This window comes from Centroberyx gerrardi, chromosome 21 (genome assembly GCF_048128805.1).
Source record: "Centroberyx gerrardi isolate f3 chromosome 21, fCenGer3.hap1.cur.20231027, whole genome shotgun sequence".
NCBI lineage: Eukaryota > Metazoa > Chordata > Actinopteri > Beryciformes > Berycidae > Centroberyx > Centroberyx gerrardi.
Genome location: NC_136017.1, coordinates 13,978,413 through 13,998,297, shown reverse-complemented (window position 1 = coordinate 13,998,297; position 19,885 = coordinate 13,978,413). Strand labels below are relative to the sequence as shown.

Genomic DNA, 19,885 nt, shown 5'->3' with positions numbered 1-19,885 from the left:
ACAGATATGGGCATTAGAAACATGGTTGAAACGACTCTTTGACCATTCAGATTGCTTAACGGAAGCTTGTATAATATGTCTGCTATTGCAAGAATATTGAGAATTAATCAGAATGTATTGTAAGTGAGGCTATCAACGTGTTCATAATGTTTATAATGTCCTATCTCAATAAATGGATTACAGCCATAATGGGGAGCTCTCTAATTGACTTTACGGTGAAGAGACAGAACATTTTAAAAGCCTTTTAAATGAGCTTCCTAAGGCTCATATACTATCATAGCATGTTACAGCCACATGTCTTGAGTGGAACATTTCTCTTGGGCGGGGGGTTAAAGAGGTTGATAGTATATAAGAAAAGACTGTGTGTTAGGGTATTGGATAAGAGTGCGGGGTGAGCGTGGCAGACTGGTTCATTATCAGATGTCAGCCTGATGTACAACGACTGAGAGAGACAATAAGTCATCTCTGATCTGCTTCTTCTCCCGCCTCCTTTGCACCAGATCTTCATCTCACAAACCATCTGCCAGAGAATATGTAATTTGTAGGCAGGCAGCATGTTTATGCAAAACAGACTGATGAGACCTGAGTGAAACACTTGCTGTTCAGTTAGTTAACGCACTTTGAGCGTCTCCGGTATCTGAGCGCTTTTCATGTTATGTTATAATTTCAGATTGATCTAAATGGTTTCATGTTGGGGTTTTTTCCAGCCTAGGTCTGAGTGGACTCTGAGCATGTGCATGAATGGTAATAGCTTATGAGTGTTGTGCGCATATCTGGAAATTAGCTTTACATTTTCTAAAAGAGTGTGAAAAAAAGAGTCGACTTTGATCATGTATGCAGCTATGGATATCGTCTCTGCTGTCTCCAAGGAATATCTCAATAAACATGTTCCAGTATACACACTTTCGATTTTGACAGTGTTTTAGCTCCATCTCCATTTGTAATTTCCTGTGAATGATCAAGAAATCCTGAATGAAGACACTGATATGAGCTTTTCGGGGGGATTTGGAGTTCCCACTCTGAGACATTCATCCTAAGGACAGTCTCAATTTGTAGAAAGATGCTGCTATCTAGGATTCTAGCTGCATTTGCCATAGTTTATATGGTGCATCTGTTTCATAACTGATGAAATATAACATCATTTTTGCTGAGTGGTCAAATCAAAGAGATATACTGGAAAAAAAAATGAAACCACTGCTGTTTGAAATTCTGTAACCTACTTTTGCTGCTTTCTTTTTAGTATAACTCTCAGAGTTTTCTGGAAGGATATCAGAGTTTTCAGGGATTCACACCCATGGATTTTCTGACATTCTACAATGTGTTTTCAATGGTTTTGTTTCGTCCAAAGCTCATTAGGTACTTTTTTTTGAAAATGCTGACCAACAAGAAATCATGTATGTACCCTACTTGCCCATCCAGTGCGGCTAGAAACTCAAGATTGGTCCGTTCACAAGGCCATGAACAGAGTGGAACAGGTTGTAATTGCCAATCCTTTCACTGAAAGCAGAAGCATAATGGGAGCCCATTTGCTGCCGATAGCTCTTTCGCTGCCTAACTTCCAATCTCATCACACTATGAAAAAAATTGTACATGCTTGGAAAATGTTCAATTGTCAAGTCAGAGCCGAGAAAACGCTAAAAAATGGCCATTAACAAATAATGTCCATTTGCGGTCGCTAACATTTCCAATCAGGTAATTAACAATTACCAACTAGTTTGAAGGAATTTCATTGCAAAATGAAATCATATCCAAAAAAGACACGTACTCCGACAAAATGATTGATTGCACTAAATCAATGCTAATTTTGGTGCCTTTTAAAGGATAGTAGGAAACTTAAATCACTGGTTGGAATGATAACAGTTTTGCACACTGAATCTTAAGACATTAAATAATGAATCTGAATGAAACGCTTCTAATGCGTCCTCTTAAAACCGTCATTTTAATGCTAGATATGTAATCAACATCACGTCTACAGCACAGCTCTTATTGAGCTTCCTCAATGGATGGATGTGTGTGTGCTTAAGTGTACAGTACAGCAGGTGTTAGGTGTGTAGGCATCATCAATATGCATGTGTGTTTGAGTGTGTGTGTGTGTGTGCATGCTATTGCCAATATTCACAGCTGGAGAAGACGAGAGGACAGGAGTGTTCGTCCATTGGGAAATTATGGAGTTGCAGCTGGCATTCTGCGTTGATGGTCATCCTAGAGAGGAAGAGAAAGAGAGAGAAAGAAAGACAGAGAGAGAGAGAGAGAGAGAGAAAAGGGAGAAAGAGAGAGCGAGGAGTTAAAACCAAGACAAAGATATTCCTCGATATGTTCATGGCCTTCCCAGAGTGCAACCTGTGGCGTGCATCCTGCATTTCTCGCTCGTGGAAACACATGGTATGAATGCACCGTATTCATCATTGCTCATTTCACATACTGTACTTTTTGCAAAAAGCACGTACGAGACGCCAGGCAGAAACCAGATGGTGCAGGTTCACACTCGGTTGCTTTGTTGATGTGCGAAATCCCTCAAAATGACAGAGCTGTTTAATCATCAGCATCTGACATCTTTTTGCGAAGGCGGCATTAACTTATAGGTCAGAGCCCAGAGGCGCGAAGCTTCTAAAAACATACTGACCCATGATCACTGGTTAGGTCACTACACCATATGTTTTAAGAGAGGAATACGGATCTCAAACCAGCCCTTCTGTCAAAACACAGGCCTGCTTTCACATGCGAAGACTAAAGGGGAATCCTACTCAATTTAAGAAATCATATGGCTAGTCCCTATGGCCCTGGAAAGCACAGTCAATACTTAGGAACACTAACAACTCAAACCCAAAGTGAGAAACCAGAGAGCTAAGGCTGCTGCTAGACTTTGTAGGTGGATCAAAAGAATTGGGAATATACCAATTACAGCTCAGAAAAAAATACATCACCTGGACACTAAAATGCTACCAAGGTTTTCCTTAAATAGTCTCAGACTGGGCTTGAGCCATGCCAGGAAAACCAGCCAATAAACATGAACATTTAAAGCAATTTCACATTTGAAATAGCAAGACAGGAAAATTCTATTAAAGCTGCACTTGGAAACTTTTGTGGCTGCAAACTTCAACTTCAGAAATCCTATAAGATAACTGTCTGTAAACTGCACACAGCATGCTCATGTTCACCGACCCGGCCGGTCTGTGATGCTCAATACCAAAAGAAACCAAAGGGATGATAGAGACAAAAGATCTAACGTTGGTGAGTCCAGTTTTCTCCGGACGGACCACTGCTCACTGCTGTTCAGGAGTCAGTTTATATTTCGCTCGTAAGTTTCGATTCATCATTTCCTGAAGTGAAGTGTCCATACCCAGAACAATTTCATTCGATTTTTCAATCTACAGCGCCTCAGTTAGTGGGGACGGGACGCTCTTCTCTATCGCAGCCTCACTTTGTGGACCGATAAAACGGGTTTATTTTTCCATAAAAATCTTGCCGAGTGCAGTTCTCTTCTCCACGAGAAACGCTGTCTTCCTCAAAATCAAGAACGTGCTTTTTCAGTGGGTAACAGCTGTCTATCACGCTGGCACAGGACTTGCAGGTTTGAGTCTAGGAGAGGGACTCACACTGAGAGGAAGGCTATACTCTTTCTAGCGTGAATGACACCTGCAACACAGGCAGAGTTTCTCTTTAAGTTCAGGAGCAGAAACCGCTCATGCCGGCTGCTTGGCACTCAGTTGCTTTTTGGATAAGAATCACACCGAGTTCAAACACCATTTGCACATAATTCTTGGCCCTTGGAGCACCAGACAGGTTGAGATTTCCCACTTAAGACAAATAAGTGCCGTAACACTTGGTCTAGAAATGGTCAATGGAGGTGAAATTAGATCCTCAAAACAGAAAAGCTGATATCAGAGCTTGAGGGTTCATAAACTCAGATGCCATTCAAGTTGAAAAGATCCTGTCTACTGCAATCCTATCACACATACAGACTCATACGCACACACACACACACACACACACACACACACACACATATACACAACACACACGTATGCATCCAGGCACATACACACAGAAACACACAATGACTGCCTGATCGACCCGCAGTGTTTTCTTTCTGGACACACAGTTGTCAGGGCATATACACCCACACACACACACACACACACACACATGAGCACACACACACACACCACAGCACACAAACTGAATGACCTTTCTTTTCCTCTGTGTCATTCTACTTAGACAGAGAAGCTGTCAGCTACTGGAGAAGAAAGACAGCATGTTGTGGAAGAAGTTTCTATCCCTCATCTCTGGGAAGCTACATCCACTACTCACACATACAAGGTCTTATATTTTTACACCTTAAAATGACTTTGTGTGAGTTTTCTAAGCTAAAGTGATTTTTTTTTTTTCAACAATAAGCCATGGAGAATATAAAGAAAAAGAACCACAGGGAAAAAAACGAGGACACAAGTCTCCTTAATAAAATGATATTTTCACTTTTGGCTGTTCTTTTCATGTACTGATTGTATTGAAGTACCATATTAACTATGGCAATTTCCTCAGTTTTACTTAGATGGTGGCAGCATAGTGGTTGGACAAGCAGGCATGGAACCCCAACAGTATGCGTGTGTGTGTGTGTGTGTGTGTGTGTGTGTGTGTGCCGGCAGTCCTGGTTAAAGTGGTAATCCTCAAGTTCCTCATTTCTTGGGGGTTTAAACCAGATTAGGTCTAGTAAGGTTACTGTAGTATGTTTTAGGTGTTTGTATGAAGTAAAGTAATTAGTAAAGGACAGTTTACTCATATTAAAGTGGTAATCCTGCAAACCTGTTTTTTTTGTCTCCATCTTTTCTGCTCTGCACTTCCCAGAGATCACCTGTCAATCAAACAGTGTGTCCAGTACTGTGACTTTGTCTTTCTCCTTGGATTTTCTGTTGATGCAGTTTGAGTTTATCTTTTCTTTGTCTGTTCAGCCATGGTGGCTATTCTTCTTCTGTTTATTCCAAACAAGCAGCTGTTGCTGCTGCCGGACTCGCAGCATGCATCCCTACTTGTGCACCAGAGGATTTTTCCCGGGAAAGACCTACAGCAGATGTAAAAAATGTTCATCACCTGGACCTAGGTTGAAGTACTGTTGTGCTATGTCAATAGAAAGTAGCAAAATGGACATCTATTTATATGAAAATGTTGCTGATTATTATTTTAAGGCAAGTGTACAGAAGCTTTTTCTGTTAAATTCCATCTCCTGTACAGTATCTCTGATCACCTCAAAGGAAATATGATCTCTCTCTTTTTTTTTGTAATGCAACTTATTTTTCTTTTCCTTGCATAATCCTCCTACATAAATTCTCACAGTGTTTTTCTCTTGTATTCAGCGGGTTGCCGAAAGGCATGGACTAGCCTTGTGTACTTCCTTAAAGGTTGCTGTGAGTACCTGACATGTTTTAACCCTCCATCTTCATATTATATTCTCTTCTCTAATTGCCATGATGCACTGTCTACATTTTGAAGTAATGTCCTTTTTTCCCCAGTTTTACAGGCAGTGCAGCCATCAACAGCAGTATTCTTTCACAATACTTCTTTTCCTTAAAGCCTGTTATGTAATTTCCATTTATTTTGTCCTATTTACCAAATCTCATCCTTGCTGGAGGCAATATTGCCCATCTCCACTGCCTCAAAAAGGTACTACTGTATCATGGCCTGAAATCCCAGAAAAAGAGGCCTACAGTGTTCTTAAACTATCTGTGATGGCTCAAAGGCCTCGCAGACATATTTCTTTTGGGTCCCAACATAGTATCTTTAAGACCCGCTGGATACCATTTAGCCAGATTACATTTTCATCCGGCGTTAAAATGGGTCTCGTGTTCACATTTAAATCAGATTCCTTTTTCCGATTGCAGCGCACATCACTTACCCTCTTATTATTTACATCCCTTAGAAAGTTGGCAAGCGCTCCGGAACTCACGTTGGTATACGCACATTTTCTTACCTTTCAAAACAGAGGTGCAGTCTTTCTCTGTCTGTTCAGCCATGGTGGCTATCACTGCTCAAGCTAACTATCCAGTTCTTCTCTTTATTCAAAACAAACTACTCTACTTTAAGTTCTCCTAGTTCATTTTAAGGTAATATTACAGCTACCTGCCACCTCTATACTTTGTATGTGTTTCCTAGTAGGATCCACATGCAATCGATTATTATTGTTATCATAGTTGTATATGGATTGGAGTTGCCATTGCATATACACCTTGGTTGTCTCTGACCACCTCCAGAGGTGGTTTGGGTGATTACATCTGTGATGCATTTACACCTGGATTTTATAATCCGGATACAATCTGACCAGCCAGGACGCATGATAATACCAGGTGTAGAGGGGGTCTTATACCTCATATCTTGGTCCCTGGTAGACCTTGCTCAATTTGGGTCTTGGGCTGCAAAACATTTAAGAACCCCTGCTACAGACGCATATGGACTATATGCGGAAAACAATGTGAAGGTGTGTGTTTTCAGGTGTTTTCGAAGGCTTTTACCTCAGTGTGTACAGTATCTTTCCATTGTTCCAGATCCGGAGTAGCTGATTGGGCGTCGTTATCCAATGGGAGTCGGCGTTCTTGGAATTCCTGAAGATAGTGTCGGGGAGCCAGATCAAGCCGACCATGTTGCTGTTTGACGAGGAGAGAGACAAAGAGGGAGAAGGGAAGGTACGGGATGAGCGCTGCTGAATTCTTCCAGATTTCTCTGAAATGTATGAAGCGGCTCCGCTTCTCAACAAGAGGATCACACCATATCAGTGTGACAGTGGAAGAACACAGCGCATCAATCGGTTTGCTTCGTTAATTACAGGCTTCTTTCAAAAAGGGAATAGAATTTTGGTCTCAAATGAAATATCCACGGTATGAAAATGTTGAAACAAAATGACTGCTAGGATGAAAAGTAAAAGTCACTGCAGTTAATTGGAGTTACAATTAGTATTAGGAGTTCCACATTTAGTATTTTATGAAACTGTTTAAATATTCGCTGTATGTGTATTCGTTCCATGTTTTAATCAGTATCACCACAAGGCCTTCAGCAAAATCCACTACCTGTTGAGAGTCAGAATCCGCATGCTGCTGCTGTTATAACGCAGACGGGTGTCCACCCAAGTCTGGGCAAAGATAATATCGATCTGGTACTCCTGGGGAGAGAGAGAGAGAGAAGAAGAAAAAAAGAGTCAAAGCACTGATGTGTCCTGTTAAAAGCAGCAGAGAGACAGAAATAGAATCGTATGTGGTGGATGGAAGTCTGTGTGCTAAACAATCCTGATCCAGTTCTCCTGGAGGGGCAGGGAAAATGTGTTTGTTTGAACACAAATGTGTCCACATCAAAGAAAGTGGCGAAGCAGCGCAGCACTCGTTGGAAACACTTCATGCACACATTATGCTTTTGATATGGAAATTGAAGAACAATGGCTCGCAAATGGTTTACTTCAGCACATTGTTTCACCCCAGCTATGACCCAACTCCTAATTGTGAAAAGTTCTAGCCTAAGAATATTACATTATATAAGAATCGGTATCTCTTTATTTAGCAGGTAAAGTAAATGTCAAAGATGTTGTCTTGAAGGAATATATAGAGACTTATGTGCGTCTACTTTGGGACAACATCGATTTCTTTTATACTTTTCAGCACACAATGTTAAAGCCCTGGAAAATGGATTTGAATTCCCTTTATTTTGCCCTAACGTCAAAGTTGAGTATGTTTTTACCCATTCGCCAAGGTTTGAAGGAGCATAAAGGCCATTTACAGGATAGAAAAACAGTTTTTTGGAGAGGTATCTGAAGTGTCCTTAGCTCTATTTCAGGTTTGGGTCAGCATGGAATTGCAGAAATCAAATGAACCTGTGATACGCCGCACATAAACAATCACTCATGGATACTCTTACTAGTGAACATGGAGGAGCAGGGCAAATGTCATGCATCATCTCTAGTGAAGTAAGAAAGCACTCCGGTTCCTTTGCACTGGAACAGACCGCACAATGTGAAAGGGATTTATAAATGGTTAAGAGAGCCAATATGACAGAAGGATGATGAAGAAGGGTCAACGAATTATCGCCTGTTACATAATAAGCCCTCTGTCAATCATGTGAATAAAAAGCCTGGTGTGGAGTTGTTGTCAGAGGAAGAGTTATTTGTGGAGAGGCAGTTTGCTTTCTAGGAAGTTTTACAGGTTATACTGCACTTATACTGTACTGGTTATACACATGGAGAGGGTGACACTGTAGATATACCAGCGGGAATCCTGACCGATTTTTGAATTTGGCAACGGTCCAGTCCGGTCTTGAATGTGGTCCAACCAAAGGGCTTAAAGCACATGGAGTATCACTACAGGGTTTGCCAACCACAACAACAACCACAGCTGGTGCCATGACGGACGCTCACTGGAGAATTGGCTGTGCGAAAATAATGGCTAAATCTATAACGACCAGGCTAGAAAAAGAGAGATACCTGAAAAAGACTGTAATGTTAATCTTTACTGTGAATCTTTACATTGATTATGGGTAGCTGGGCGCTGTCGACAGCCTCATACTCATACTTAGCCACATCACAGCTGTAGCCATAATCACACCCTAAAGAACTCCCTCTGGGGTGTTACTGCTATATTGGGACAACATTTACATTTTTACTGCACATGCCTCTATAGAGGCTTTGCAGCATCATCAATCTTGGCCATCGGCTATGCAAAAAAATAGCTAAATACAACCAGGCTTGAAAAAGAGAGATATCTGGAGAGGATAGTTGTGGCACTGGTGTATGTCCATTCAGTTATAAGTAAAAATTATAGCTGCTGCGCAGCAGTGTCGGGGCTGGGCATTTTGAGGAGGAAGATGAAGAAGAAGAAGCAGAAGAAGAGGAGGAGAAAGAGGAAGAAGAGGAGGAGGAGGAGGAAGAAGAAGAGGAGGATGAATGAGAAATACATTATCATTAAAACATCTTTGAAATCATGTGTCTCTAATCCACACAGCACAATGCCATAGGTAGGCATAAGCATGTTTATTCTGCATCCCCCAGGGCTCAAACTCACAACTTTTGCCACCAATGGCAAGTCGTGATCGAGTTGAGCTACCTGAGAAGTGGGAAAATTAGAGGTGGCTTCACACTATGACTTAGCCAACCACCAGGGTGCAGGATAACAGCTGTCCATGCATGTAAAGGCAGATTTCAAACTAGTGTCAAAAATTCAGATGAACATGAACATTGAAGATTTATTTAACGAGAATTTGCAGTAGCTGTTTACAGTACCGTTTACAGTAAAACATTTTGATGCACTGTGGGCTCAATTTTTGATAATTCAAAAATCTGGCTGGATCGTTTGTGGGGGACAGTCTGGAGATGCAGTGTAGCAAGTTTGGTGTCAACTGAGCAAAAAATGTGGGAGGAGATAGGTTTAATTAGTTTTACAGTTTTTGAGAAAAACTGAGTGGTGGACTTCATAATTGCTGCCAGCTCGAAGCATCTGAACATTTCTTCACACTTGGGCCTACATTTTGGTGAAACTTGCAAAGCCGTAGCACATACGACTGATTTGTTATGAATTTTCAAAGTTTTAAACTTTAGACGGTTGCTGTAGCGCCACCATCAGGACTTTTAGCCCACAATTCCAGTTGAGGAAGTTTGGCATAGGACTGGACCTACGTGCAAAGTTTTGTTTATTTTCATGCATGGGAAGGCAGATTTCCTTGTAGGAAGAAGAAGAAGAAGCAGAATAATAACATTGGCAAATACAAGAGGGACCGGCAGCAGAGCTGCCCGGCCCCTAATGAAGCCAGAGTCACAGATTGCTGCTAGGTCATGTGATCAAGCAGAGGTTTTGTCCAGTCCATGTGCTGCAGCCAATCGGACTCAGTTCCCTCATTCCAAGCCTGGAATTGGAATGACTCTCAGCCAGTCACATTTGGTTGGCGGGACTAACTGTTAATATGAAATGGAGGAAATTCTATTATGTGAGATTGTGTCGGAGTAATCCTGCTCAGTGAAAACCTGAGCTGGGTTTATGGGAAAAAAAATTAATGAATTACATGACGAGGCTTTTCTGCATATAGGAATTTAAGTTTCCTGTGGCTTTCATAAAAATGTACATAGACTCAACATATGCTATTACTAACCTATGTTGTGTTGAAAAGTAACATGAATGTGCCATATGTTGGAGTACACACGCACAAAATCACATCATACATCACACAGCACACACACATGCATGCACACACACCAATTCCTGACTTCGTGACCTTTTCCAAAAAACAGACAGCCGGGACCTGACCTTCCTGATACATCTGTAACCAGAGTCCCCATTGTCACCATCGGCCTGCGTGACCTTTGGGGGATAATGATACGGAGACAGACGCTGATGGTAACACGTCCATAATTCAACGCACAGGCAGCAACAGGGAGCCGTAAAGTGTTGCATATCACGCCGGGCGGAAATTAACTCGCATGGCAGTCCCCTTATGGGGATTTTCTATTTCCACGGTGTCCTTTTGGGGACTACACCTACAAGACAAGGCACTGAAGCAGGTCCATTATTCATGGCCGTTATATGCAAAACAATGAACCGGAGTGTTCTGAGATATCCGACTGAAATTAACTACAGAGGCTTGCATAATTCCCCTGGGAATCCAGCTCAAAGTCAGAAACTGAAGGCACTTAGTGAGTCCATTACTCAAGGCTATTGACATAAAACAGTGAAGCGAAGACCTGCAGGTGAGATTATCTAGTTTGACTTGTTGTATTCCCTGCTGGGACATCCAACACAAAGTCAAAGACTGAGAGTAGCAAGTTCATTATTTAAGGTATAAATAATTTATTTTCGGGTTTGAAATATTCAGGGTGTGATAAACTCTAAATAAATTTCCCTCCTGTACCTGACTGAGTTTTACATTGTAGACATTAGCTATAGGGAACGGTAGGAAACCCGCACACTATGAAAAATTTATCATTTCTTATGTGAGATTTGAACCCATTTTACTGTAAAGGGCAAAAGCTGAAGGTGCAGCGCATGAAACATTTCAGGCAGGTGACAGTCTCAAGTGTGTATGCTGAAAGAAGCCTCCCATCCTTAACTTCTGATAGTGTTTGTGGTTCTTTATACTCACTATATGTATCTGTATCAAATGAGGCCTACACACCAGCTTGGATGTCAGATGGGCTGCGGTGATTTTCCCTCTGCACACTGTAGACATGAGCAAGGAAACTTCCTATAACCAAGGAGGGTAAAATCAACAAAATTGGCCCTGGCATTCGCTCCCTTTGGGAATGCAAATCCGAGTCAGAATCTGATGATATGAGTCCATTATTAAAGGCGAAGGATGTTGACAGCAAAGTAAGTCTGGCTGAAATTAATTAGCTTGACTCGAACAGCGTCAGAACAAATAGCTTCCTCCTTATCCAGCCTCATCATTTTTGCATGGGGGTGGATGGCTCCTTACCAATTACAGTCTCCGCTCAATCACATTTTCCACATCTATGTACTGCAACATTTCCCGATAGGGCAGATAAACCATTTTTAAAGCTTTTTTTTTTGTTTTGTTGGAACTTGATGCCGATCTGAATCATCGCGCATACTGAGCCAGACACATTTCAAACTTTTCAAACTGTAAACTTCCAGCTCAAAACGTGGCTGGATTGGCGAAAAGGGGATAATACATATTATTGAACATATTAAAGTAATTAAATGAGCAATTAACATGAGACATCCATCATTCCCACTGATTCCTCATTCTATTTGTTGATGTGGGGACATGTAGAGATTTAAATGAACAAATGAAAATTAAACCGCAAAAGCTAGGAAACTCTGTCTACAAGAAAAAGAGTAAGAAACATTTTCTTTCTGTGTGTGTGTGTGTGTGTGTGTGTGTGTGTTTCCCTCCCTTCCGCTGGTTTTCTCAGCGAACTTACAAATAAAAGTCGGTCCAGCCCATTTCGCCCCGTCATAAATATTTCACCATTACAACTGACTCATAATGGACTCTACTCTGCTTCAATGCTGATCAACTATCCACTGCGCTCCAGAACACTGTCTTGCATTCTTACTGTATTCTGCTTTGCAGCGAGGGGAATCTCAAACTTAAGCGCAGATCACTGACTAATGTATTTCTCGAGGCGAAACCGATGCCGCATAGTCGGTATAAATATTTATAAGTGAAATATTTATATCCCCAGACCTTGGCAAATTGGTCGCTGGACTACATTTTGAATCCCCGAAGAAGAAGAAGAAGAAGAAAAAGGGAGAAGAAAAACACGAGGAGCGCTCGATTTGTCTAATCTTGCGAGCGCTGTGTCCACTTCTGGGGCGGTCTGACACAGCAAACCAAACACATCTTTAGTCGCTCATATCATCTGGAATGATGTTTAAATATTTACATCGTTGATCCTCATAACCCTCACATCCATACCCTCCCCTCTCCCGCCCCAAACACACACACACACACACACACATACACACACTCTATGACCCAGAATGCATTGCTTTTGTTTTATCCTACAGGCAGTCTCGCAGTGATGCTCCTTTGCATGTGATGGGCAGAAATAACTATAAACACAACCATTCAAACATCGCTCAGGGGTAATGATGAACTTCTGTCAAACGAGTAATAAACAACACTGTGCGGTACCTGCGGATATGAGTGGCATTTTGAAGATCGTTTCATTTCTGTGTGTGTGTGTGTGTGTGTGTGTGTGTGTGGGGTGGGGGTTGTTGGTTTGGTTGTGGGCAAACAAGCTAATTCAGTAAACATGCTTTTGTCTTGTTCATTCCCGAGAATCAATAGAAAGACCTTTTGAAGGAAACAAAAGAAATCATTTGCATCCCTGGCTATTGTTACTGTAATTTTGTTTGTGAGGAAGGAAGGAACACAAGATGAAAAATGACCCAAACTGTCGTCCTCGCTTCACTGAGCGTCTGGCCTGAGGGCCAATCAGCACCTGTGTTTCCCTTTGTCTCTCTCAGAAGGAGAATGAACAGCTAAAACAAGAACTTTACTTTTACTATTATTATTATGATTATTATGATGATGATGATGATTATTATTATTATTATTATTATTATTATTATTAGTAGTAGTAGTAGTAGTAGTAGTAGTAGTAGTAGTAGTAGTAGTAGCAGTAGTAGTAGCAGCAGCAGTGTAGTAGTTATAGTAGTAGAAGTAGTACATGTAGCAGTAGTTGTGGGACTAGTTGTAGTAGTCTAGTAGTGGTAGTAGTAGTAGGATGTCTTAAAATACAAATATGGACTCTGTGCATGAAAAGTGAGAGAACTACATTTTCCCACCATGAAAGGGTTACATGAAGGAGTGTGACAGTAGTGTGACATTGAAATAGTGCAGTGAAAAGTAAGAATGTGGAGGTCAGGGTGTTGGATGGGTGTAAGCGTCTGCCTTCAACTCAGATGACCTGGGTTTGTTTCCAACTCAAACCAAGAAGATTTCTACTGTGAGTGAAGTTTTCATTTTTAGATAAATCTTTCTTATGACCAAAGCCTTTCCCCAACTTTAACCAAATTGTTTTAGTTGCCTAAACCTAACCATAACCTTAACCAAAGTTGTTTACTTGCCTAAACGTAACTGTTAGCTAACCTTTTCACATGACGAACAGGTGAAAATGGTGTTCTTGTCACATAATCCAATTTGTGGTGAAAAACACTGTCAGAGGAAGAGAAGGAAAAAGAAAGAGGAGGTAGGAAAGGAAAGGAAAGGAAAGGAAGAAAGGAAGTAAAGAGAGGAGAGCAGGAAACAGGGAAATGGAATGGAGAAAACGAGAGGATAGTGGTGAGGGGAAATGATGAAGATTAAAGGAGGAAGAAGGAGAGGAGGAGGAGGAAGAAGTAGAAACGGGAGAAGATCCAGTAATCCAGTATGCTATGAATAAACATTTTTTTTCCCTCTTTTTAATAAACTAACTGTCCTGAGAGGAACAAGTCTGAAGGGAATTGTACACAGGGCAACCTGTGGGGCATCTCTGGGGAGCAGCAGTGCCCAAGGACCTACAGTACATTAGCTCTGATGTGTCGTTAACAACCAGCTCGCTGCCAGGAAACATTTGAATAGATTTTCGGGTCTCCCTTTGTCTCCACTCCCTCGGACCATTGCTCTTCTTTTGTGCGCTTCCCCCAAAACTTGCCTCGTGTATGACAATCCTTATAATAACGAATACCTTTTATTATATTGTAGAATGAGTTTTATGTTGAGGGCAGCAGCCTGATTTCGCCCCTTAGTTAGTTTGTTTGTCTGTCTGTCAGCAGGATATCTTAAAAACTTACGAACGGATTTCCATGAAATTTGGTGGACAGATTGGCCTTGGGTCAAGGAACAATTGATTCAGTTTTGGCAGTGATCTTCCATTAGATGAGTATTGTTTTTTAACCATAACTGATACTAATGGAGAATGAGTCTTGATTCCAATTCTTAAGTGTATGTTTGCAGGGTCAAGAAATCAGTGTAACTTCAAATCTAAAGGTCGCATATTCTTCTCTTTCCAGTGTTTTATTTTATGTCTTGAGGTCCATTCAAAGCTGTGTGTGTGGTGTCATGTACCAAAAACACTCTCAATCTATTTTTACACGTTCATTTTCCAGCATCTCTCTGAGCCTTACCAAGAACAGGCTGTTTCTGTCGCTGTGTCTTTAAGGCTCATTAATATTAACGACCCCTCTTTTCTGATTGGCTAACCATTTCAAGAGTGAAACGTGAGACACCGCAGCCCGGCAGCTACAGGTAGGGAAAACTCTCTGGTTACAGTTTTTTTACGATCGCTAGCAAGCGTTTTTCAATACTTATAATACTTTTTCTAAACTCTTCACACACCAACTCACCTACAACACACAGTTGGCAAAACAGTTAATTTTATGCTCAAAATCACATATTGTAAACTAAACACCAACACTAATTTTCAAAATGCAAGAATACTTTGTCAAAATACACTAACTCTACCAAAACACTGCAAACACGTTGCAAAATCAAATAATTCTTTCAAAACTCTAGCACATGTTTTCTTCCAACAGGAACATTTAGTCAATCACAGCACAATGACATACAAAATACTAACAGCAGATGGTATTACAGAAAATGCATTACTTTACATGTGTCAGTTCTACCCTTATACAATAGACAGTATATTGATAATCAATTGTTTTTCGCACTGCAGTTACTTTTGAAGTCACTCTACATTTTTCTTTTGTTGAGTGTAGTAAATGTTTTGCAAACATTCTATATCAGAAGTGAATGACTCATCTTTACTTTATAGAATGTACAGTATATGAAAAAGGAATAAGTTACAGAATTGCTGCAGTAAAGGCTTTATTTGCTATAGGAAATTACTGCAAGAGATCAACAAAAATCTGCAGTATAGCTGCTGGTTACAGTTGTGTAAAAATAAAATATACAAACAGAAAAAGGCACTGAAGAAAAAAAAAGAAAAATACACAGTCCTTTTCTAATCTACCCGGTCTTCTGCATTTGGCCACATGTTCTCGTCCACATCACTCCTTATATTTTCTCTGGCTATGCACCTTGGGAAGTATCTTTTGGCGTGCCTTATCCACCCCTGGCAGTGTTCAGCTGTGATTGGTCTATTTGCATAACTTCAATCAGCTGTTTCTCACTAGCAATAAAAAAAAAATATAGGACATATATTTGTGTTTCAATGTACAATGTGAACTGCTGTTCACTTCAACTTTAGCCTATAAGTTAGGTTTAGAACATGAGGTTATCTGTTCTGACATACAGTGTGAAAGCATTTGTAAATTTGGCAGTAAAAATCCATAGTTTTGGTCTTGGTTGAGCTTGTGTGTAAAAGAAATTCAAGAGTTTTTAAAATGTGTTCAGTGAATGCATTTTGTGTCAAAGGAACAAGAAATGTGTTAATGGTATGGCCCGCAACAGACCGATGTTGTGCTAACTGTGTTAAGAGTTATGAAAATGTGACTACAGAACTGATAAAAGGTTGCTAGCAATCGTAAAAAACTGTAATAAACAATGACAACCGCTCAACTGCTTTGAAAAAAACACTTTGTTAGTCTATTATTTCTTACAAAAATGATAATGAGCGAACCTTTGTGACGCCACAAAGTTACGGAAGTCCAAACGGCTCGTTTAGAGGCTCGGTTTTCTAATATGGATTGTGTGGATTTAGTTGGTGACCGTGTGTTTTGATACTTTCACCATGTTTAGATAGCACATCCAACTCCTTTATAATCAAAGAGGCAAGGGAAATCCCATTTTCCACGATATGGGACCTTTAAGATGTAGGAATGATGTGTTAGGGTGTAACAGCAAGTTGAAGAATCTCTCAGCATCGGCGGAGCTTTCCGCTCTCCGAGTGTCTTCTAGTTTTAAAAAGTGTCACCTTTTTAAAAGGGCAGACGTCATTTAAAAAAAAACAAAATGTCTCCAATTTTATCACTCGTGTTGCCAGGCCACCGAGGTTCTTCATCCACCGGTGAATGTAATTAAGTGCAGTGAATGCCATTGCAGTTTTTGTAAATTAACTTGCGAAGCCTACTTAATGCCGTCTCTGTACGAGGGGCGAAGAATGCCAAATTTGTGCACAGCGATCAGGTGAGCTTCCCTTATGAATTTTCAGCCTCACACTCCCGGCACCCAAATGAGTCACATCATTAAAGGTCAAGTATGTGAAAGCTGTGAGTGCACACACACACCACCACCACCCCGCGCGCACACACACACACACACACACACACACACACACACACACACACACACGCATAGTTGGAGACTACATTAAAAGGCACTTTAAAGTGAAGTTTGACATCTGGAAAAGCACTAATTCTCTGCTGTACAAGAATTCTTGGGCTCTACAGTAACTTTCCTCTGAATCAGACCTTCTACTCTGTTAAATCCAGCGCAAAATGGAAAAGAAGCAGCCATTGTTTTCTTTGGTATGGAAATTAAAAGCATTGTTTGTACTGTAAGCCTTCCAATTTGGGGCAGATTGGAAATTAATTTCCAGTTCTTGTAAATGAGCGCCCCGTCTCACAGCAAAGCCCATGATCCAGATTTGGAGATATTACAAAGCAAAGGAGTTCAAGGACTCTCACAGACCATTTTCAATAAACAAGTGAGCGGCGAGTGCATCATCGACTCGTTCTGTGATGTCCTGGGGTGTGGAGTATCATCGAGCTAATACGCGGCCATCTTAGCCATCTTAAATCTCATCATTGCCTACTGAATTGATTTACGCTCTCTTAGTGGGTATAAAATGATTACAGTGTCAGGGATCTTGATTAACAAGCTGTCTGTGCTTTGTCTAGCTTGTTCAGGGTTTGGCCCTCCTGCTTTTGCCAGCACTCATATAGTGATTTTTTATCATTTATCTGATTTTAGAGGGGCATTAAGTAATCTACAGTATGACATATATCAACCCGTATCTACGACCAATTAGAATTGCATCAATCTCCTCCTACACAAGTCTGGTGGCCTGTAACTGAATATATTATAATAATGAATTGTAATTGAAATTCCAAAACACAGGCCGGAAAGAGACTTTTGAAAGCCAAGTATTTGCATTTTTTAATACATTTTTTAAAAAAAAGCACTGATATTAAACATATCTGTACCCTGGAACACCGATGATCATTTAACAGTGAGATGCTTTTGAGTAGCCCATCACAGATTTATAACACTTATCAACACAGAACAGCCCAAAATGAGCAAAGAATATTAAATAGAAATCAAAAGAGGCGCAAAGGGGGAGACACACAATGTTCCTTTTCAAGTTTAAGAGTCTCTTCTTAAGAGGCTCGGAGCCTTTGATGTTGGTTCTGTGCATGTTTGTGTGTGTGTGTGTGTGTGTGTGAGTATGCATGCATGACAGATACTATAGATAGATAGATAGATAGACAGATAGATCATTTGTTTTCTTGTGTGTGTGTGTGTGTGAGTGTGTCTGTATCTGTTTGTGTGTATATGCTTGTTTGTGTGTCTTGTTACAGAGTGTCCCTGCCATAAAAATAGCCATCTATCTTTTTCAGAGTGGAGGGTCAAGATGTCCTTCAATCTTTATAGACTCAATTATTCAGTGAGTGCATCCCCTGTTGCTGTTGTACAGAGGGTACAAGACCTACAAGGCTCTATAGAGAATGTTGGGAGAAAGTTATGCACAGTACACACACACACACACACTCTCTCTCTCTCTCAAAGTGCAGACCTTCATTTATTCTGGGTTTAAGGGTTTAAGTGCATGTACAGGTTGAGTTGTTTTGTTATAAAACTCAAATTACAGCGGATAAATAAAACAGGAATAAACATGAGAGTCCCTGTGTGAAGGGTCCGGCCTGCACACTGACCTAGTTTTTTTGGGGTTTTTTTTTCTCCTTCAAAGAGAACTACCTCTTCCAAGCCACTCTCATTCATATCGACATCCACAATTTGAATGGGCATTTTACTCATACACTTAAGATGGCATGCACTCAGACTCATTTTGACTCAGAAAACTGAATTTCTTGCTAGTCGTTGTATTGAACTTTCCATCTTCCCAGGTCTCTGGATGAAACAATGTTCAGTTTAAAACAGTTTTTTTTTTTGGGATCTTAATCAGATCCAAACTGTCTCCTAAACAGCAGCGAGCAGCGATCCATCCAGAGACTCACCAGCATCAGATCACAGAGCGGCCGGGTTGGTAAACAAGAGCGTGCTGTGTGCAGTTTACTGATGTCAGGTTCCATGATTTCTGGGTATTGACGTCCTTAAAGGGGCAATAAGTCATATTTTTACTGCGGCGTAGCACAAAACAACCGTATAACATCTGCAGGAGGTTGATGGGGAGACGGCACTGCAGCTAACAAGGGTATAAAGCCTTGTTCTCAAGCCAGGAAAGCAAATGACAAAGCAGTATTATTACTTGACAGTGTTTTGCATGGTGATATATTACCTCACTAGACAGATAGATAGATAGCACAAGGTAGAACTTGACATACTGTACAGTGCAAAGGGACAAGATCTACTAGATTGTATAAACAGACTATACATTCTACATAGTGTTATTGCTCTAGACCAGGGGTCTCAAACTCAATTTACCTGGGGGCCGCTGGAGGCAGAGTCTGGGTGAGGCTGGGCCGCATCAGGTATTCCACAAGAAAAGCTTTGTTAAAAAAATTCCAATCTTCTCAAATGTCTTTATTTTTATTTTTTAACACAAAATAAGATTTAAACGTCTTTATTAACAGTTCTTTAACCTCAATGGGTTCTTCTGAATATGAATTGTCCTGAACATGAATGGAACATTGAAGAACATGAACTGTTCTTCTGAACATGGCTTCTCTTGCCTACTCCTTGCTGCTAGAGACCTGGCAGTAGTCATAGAAACAAAAAAAACAAATGACATCATATAGAAATATATGTAGTGTTCATCGTGTGAGGCAATGCAAATAGCGCGATGCAAATAAAAAATAATGACCCACAAATAACGGTGCGACCCTATAATTGGTCCGGGTTACCGGGGACTGTTATCGCCGACGGACAGGTGTCGCTATGTGACTGCAGACTACATTAGGCTACATTGAGTTCCTTACTTTTCTTTTATCCCGCCGCGTACGCATCACTTTGATTTATTTTGTCAGAGAGAGACATATATACGTATAATGTCCCGCTGGGCAGCAACTTTAAAATCTTTTTTTTGGAAGTGTTGTGAACGCAGCGCGCTGGGACGAATGTCTGCGTGTGCCCAATAGAAACGAGGCAGCCAGCCAGGCACGGAAGAAAACTCTCCATGGCAACGCTGCTGTAACTTTCACTCATTGAGAAATGTTTCTCTGCTTGCATCAAGCCCGGTCGATGTCCCACCCCCGAGAGCCATATACCCCACCGTGATTGGTAGGTTCGTTCAGCTCCGCACACAATACTGTAAAGTGCCATCCATATAAAACTC

General features: G+C 40.8%; 1 protein-coding gene across 2 annotated transcripts in view; it reads right to left on the bottom strand.

Annotated features, from left to right (window-relative positions):
• The window catches only part of LOC139914133 (gamma-aminobutyric acid receptor subunit gamma-3-like), a 78,161-nt gene that overhangs the window by 26,868 nt on the left and 31,408 nt on the right, over nucleotides 1–19,885 (bottom strand). For both annotated transcript variants that reach the window (XM_071902342.2, XM_071902343.2), the window contains 3 exons: nucleotides 7,056–7,147; nucleotides 6,504–6,635; nucleotides 2,120–2,202 (listed from right to left, as the gene is read on the bottom strand). In XM_071902342.2, the coding sequence (XP_071758443.1) occupies nucleotides 2,120–2,202; nucleotides 6,504–6,635; nucleotides 7,056–7,147 (307 nt within the window). The remainder of the gene's footprint in view (nucleotides 1–2,119; nucleotides 2,203–6,503; nucleotides 6,636–7,055; nucleotides 7,148–19,885) is intronic.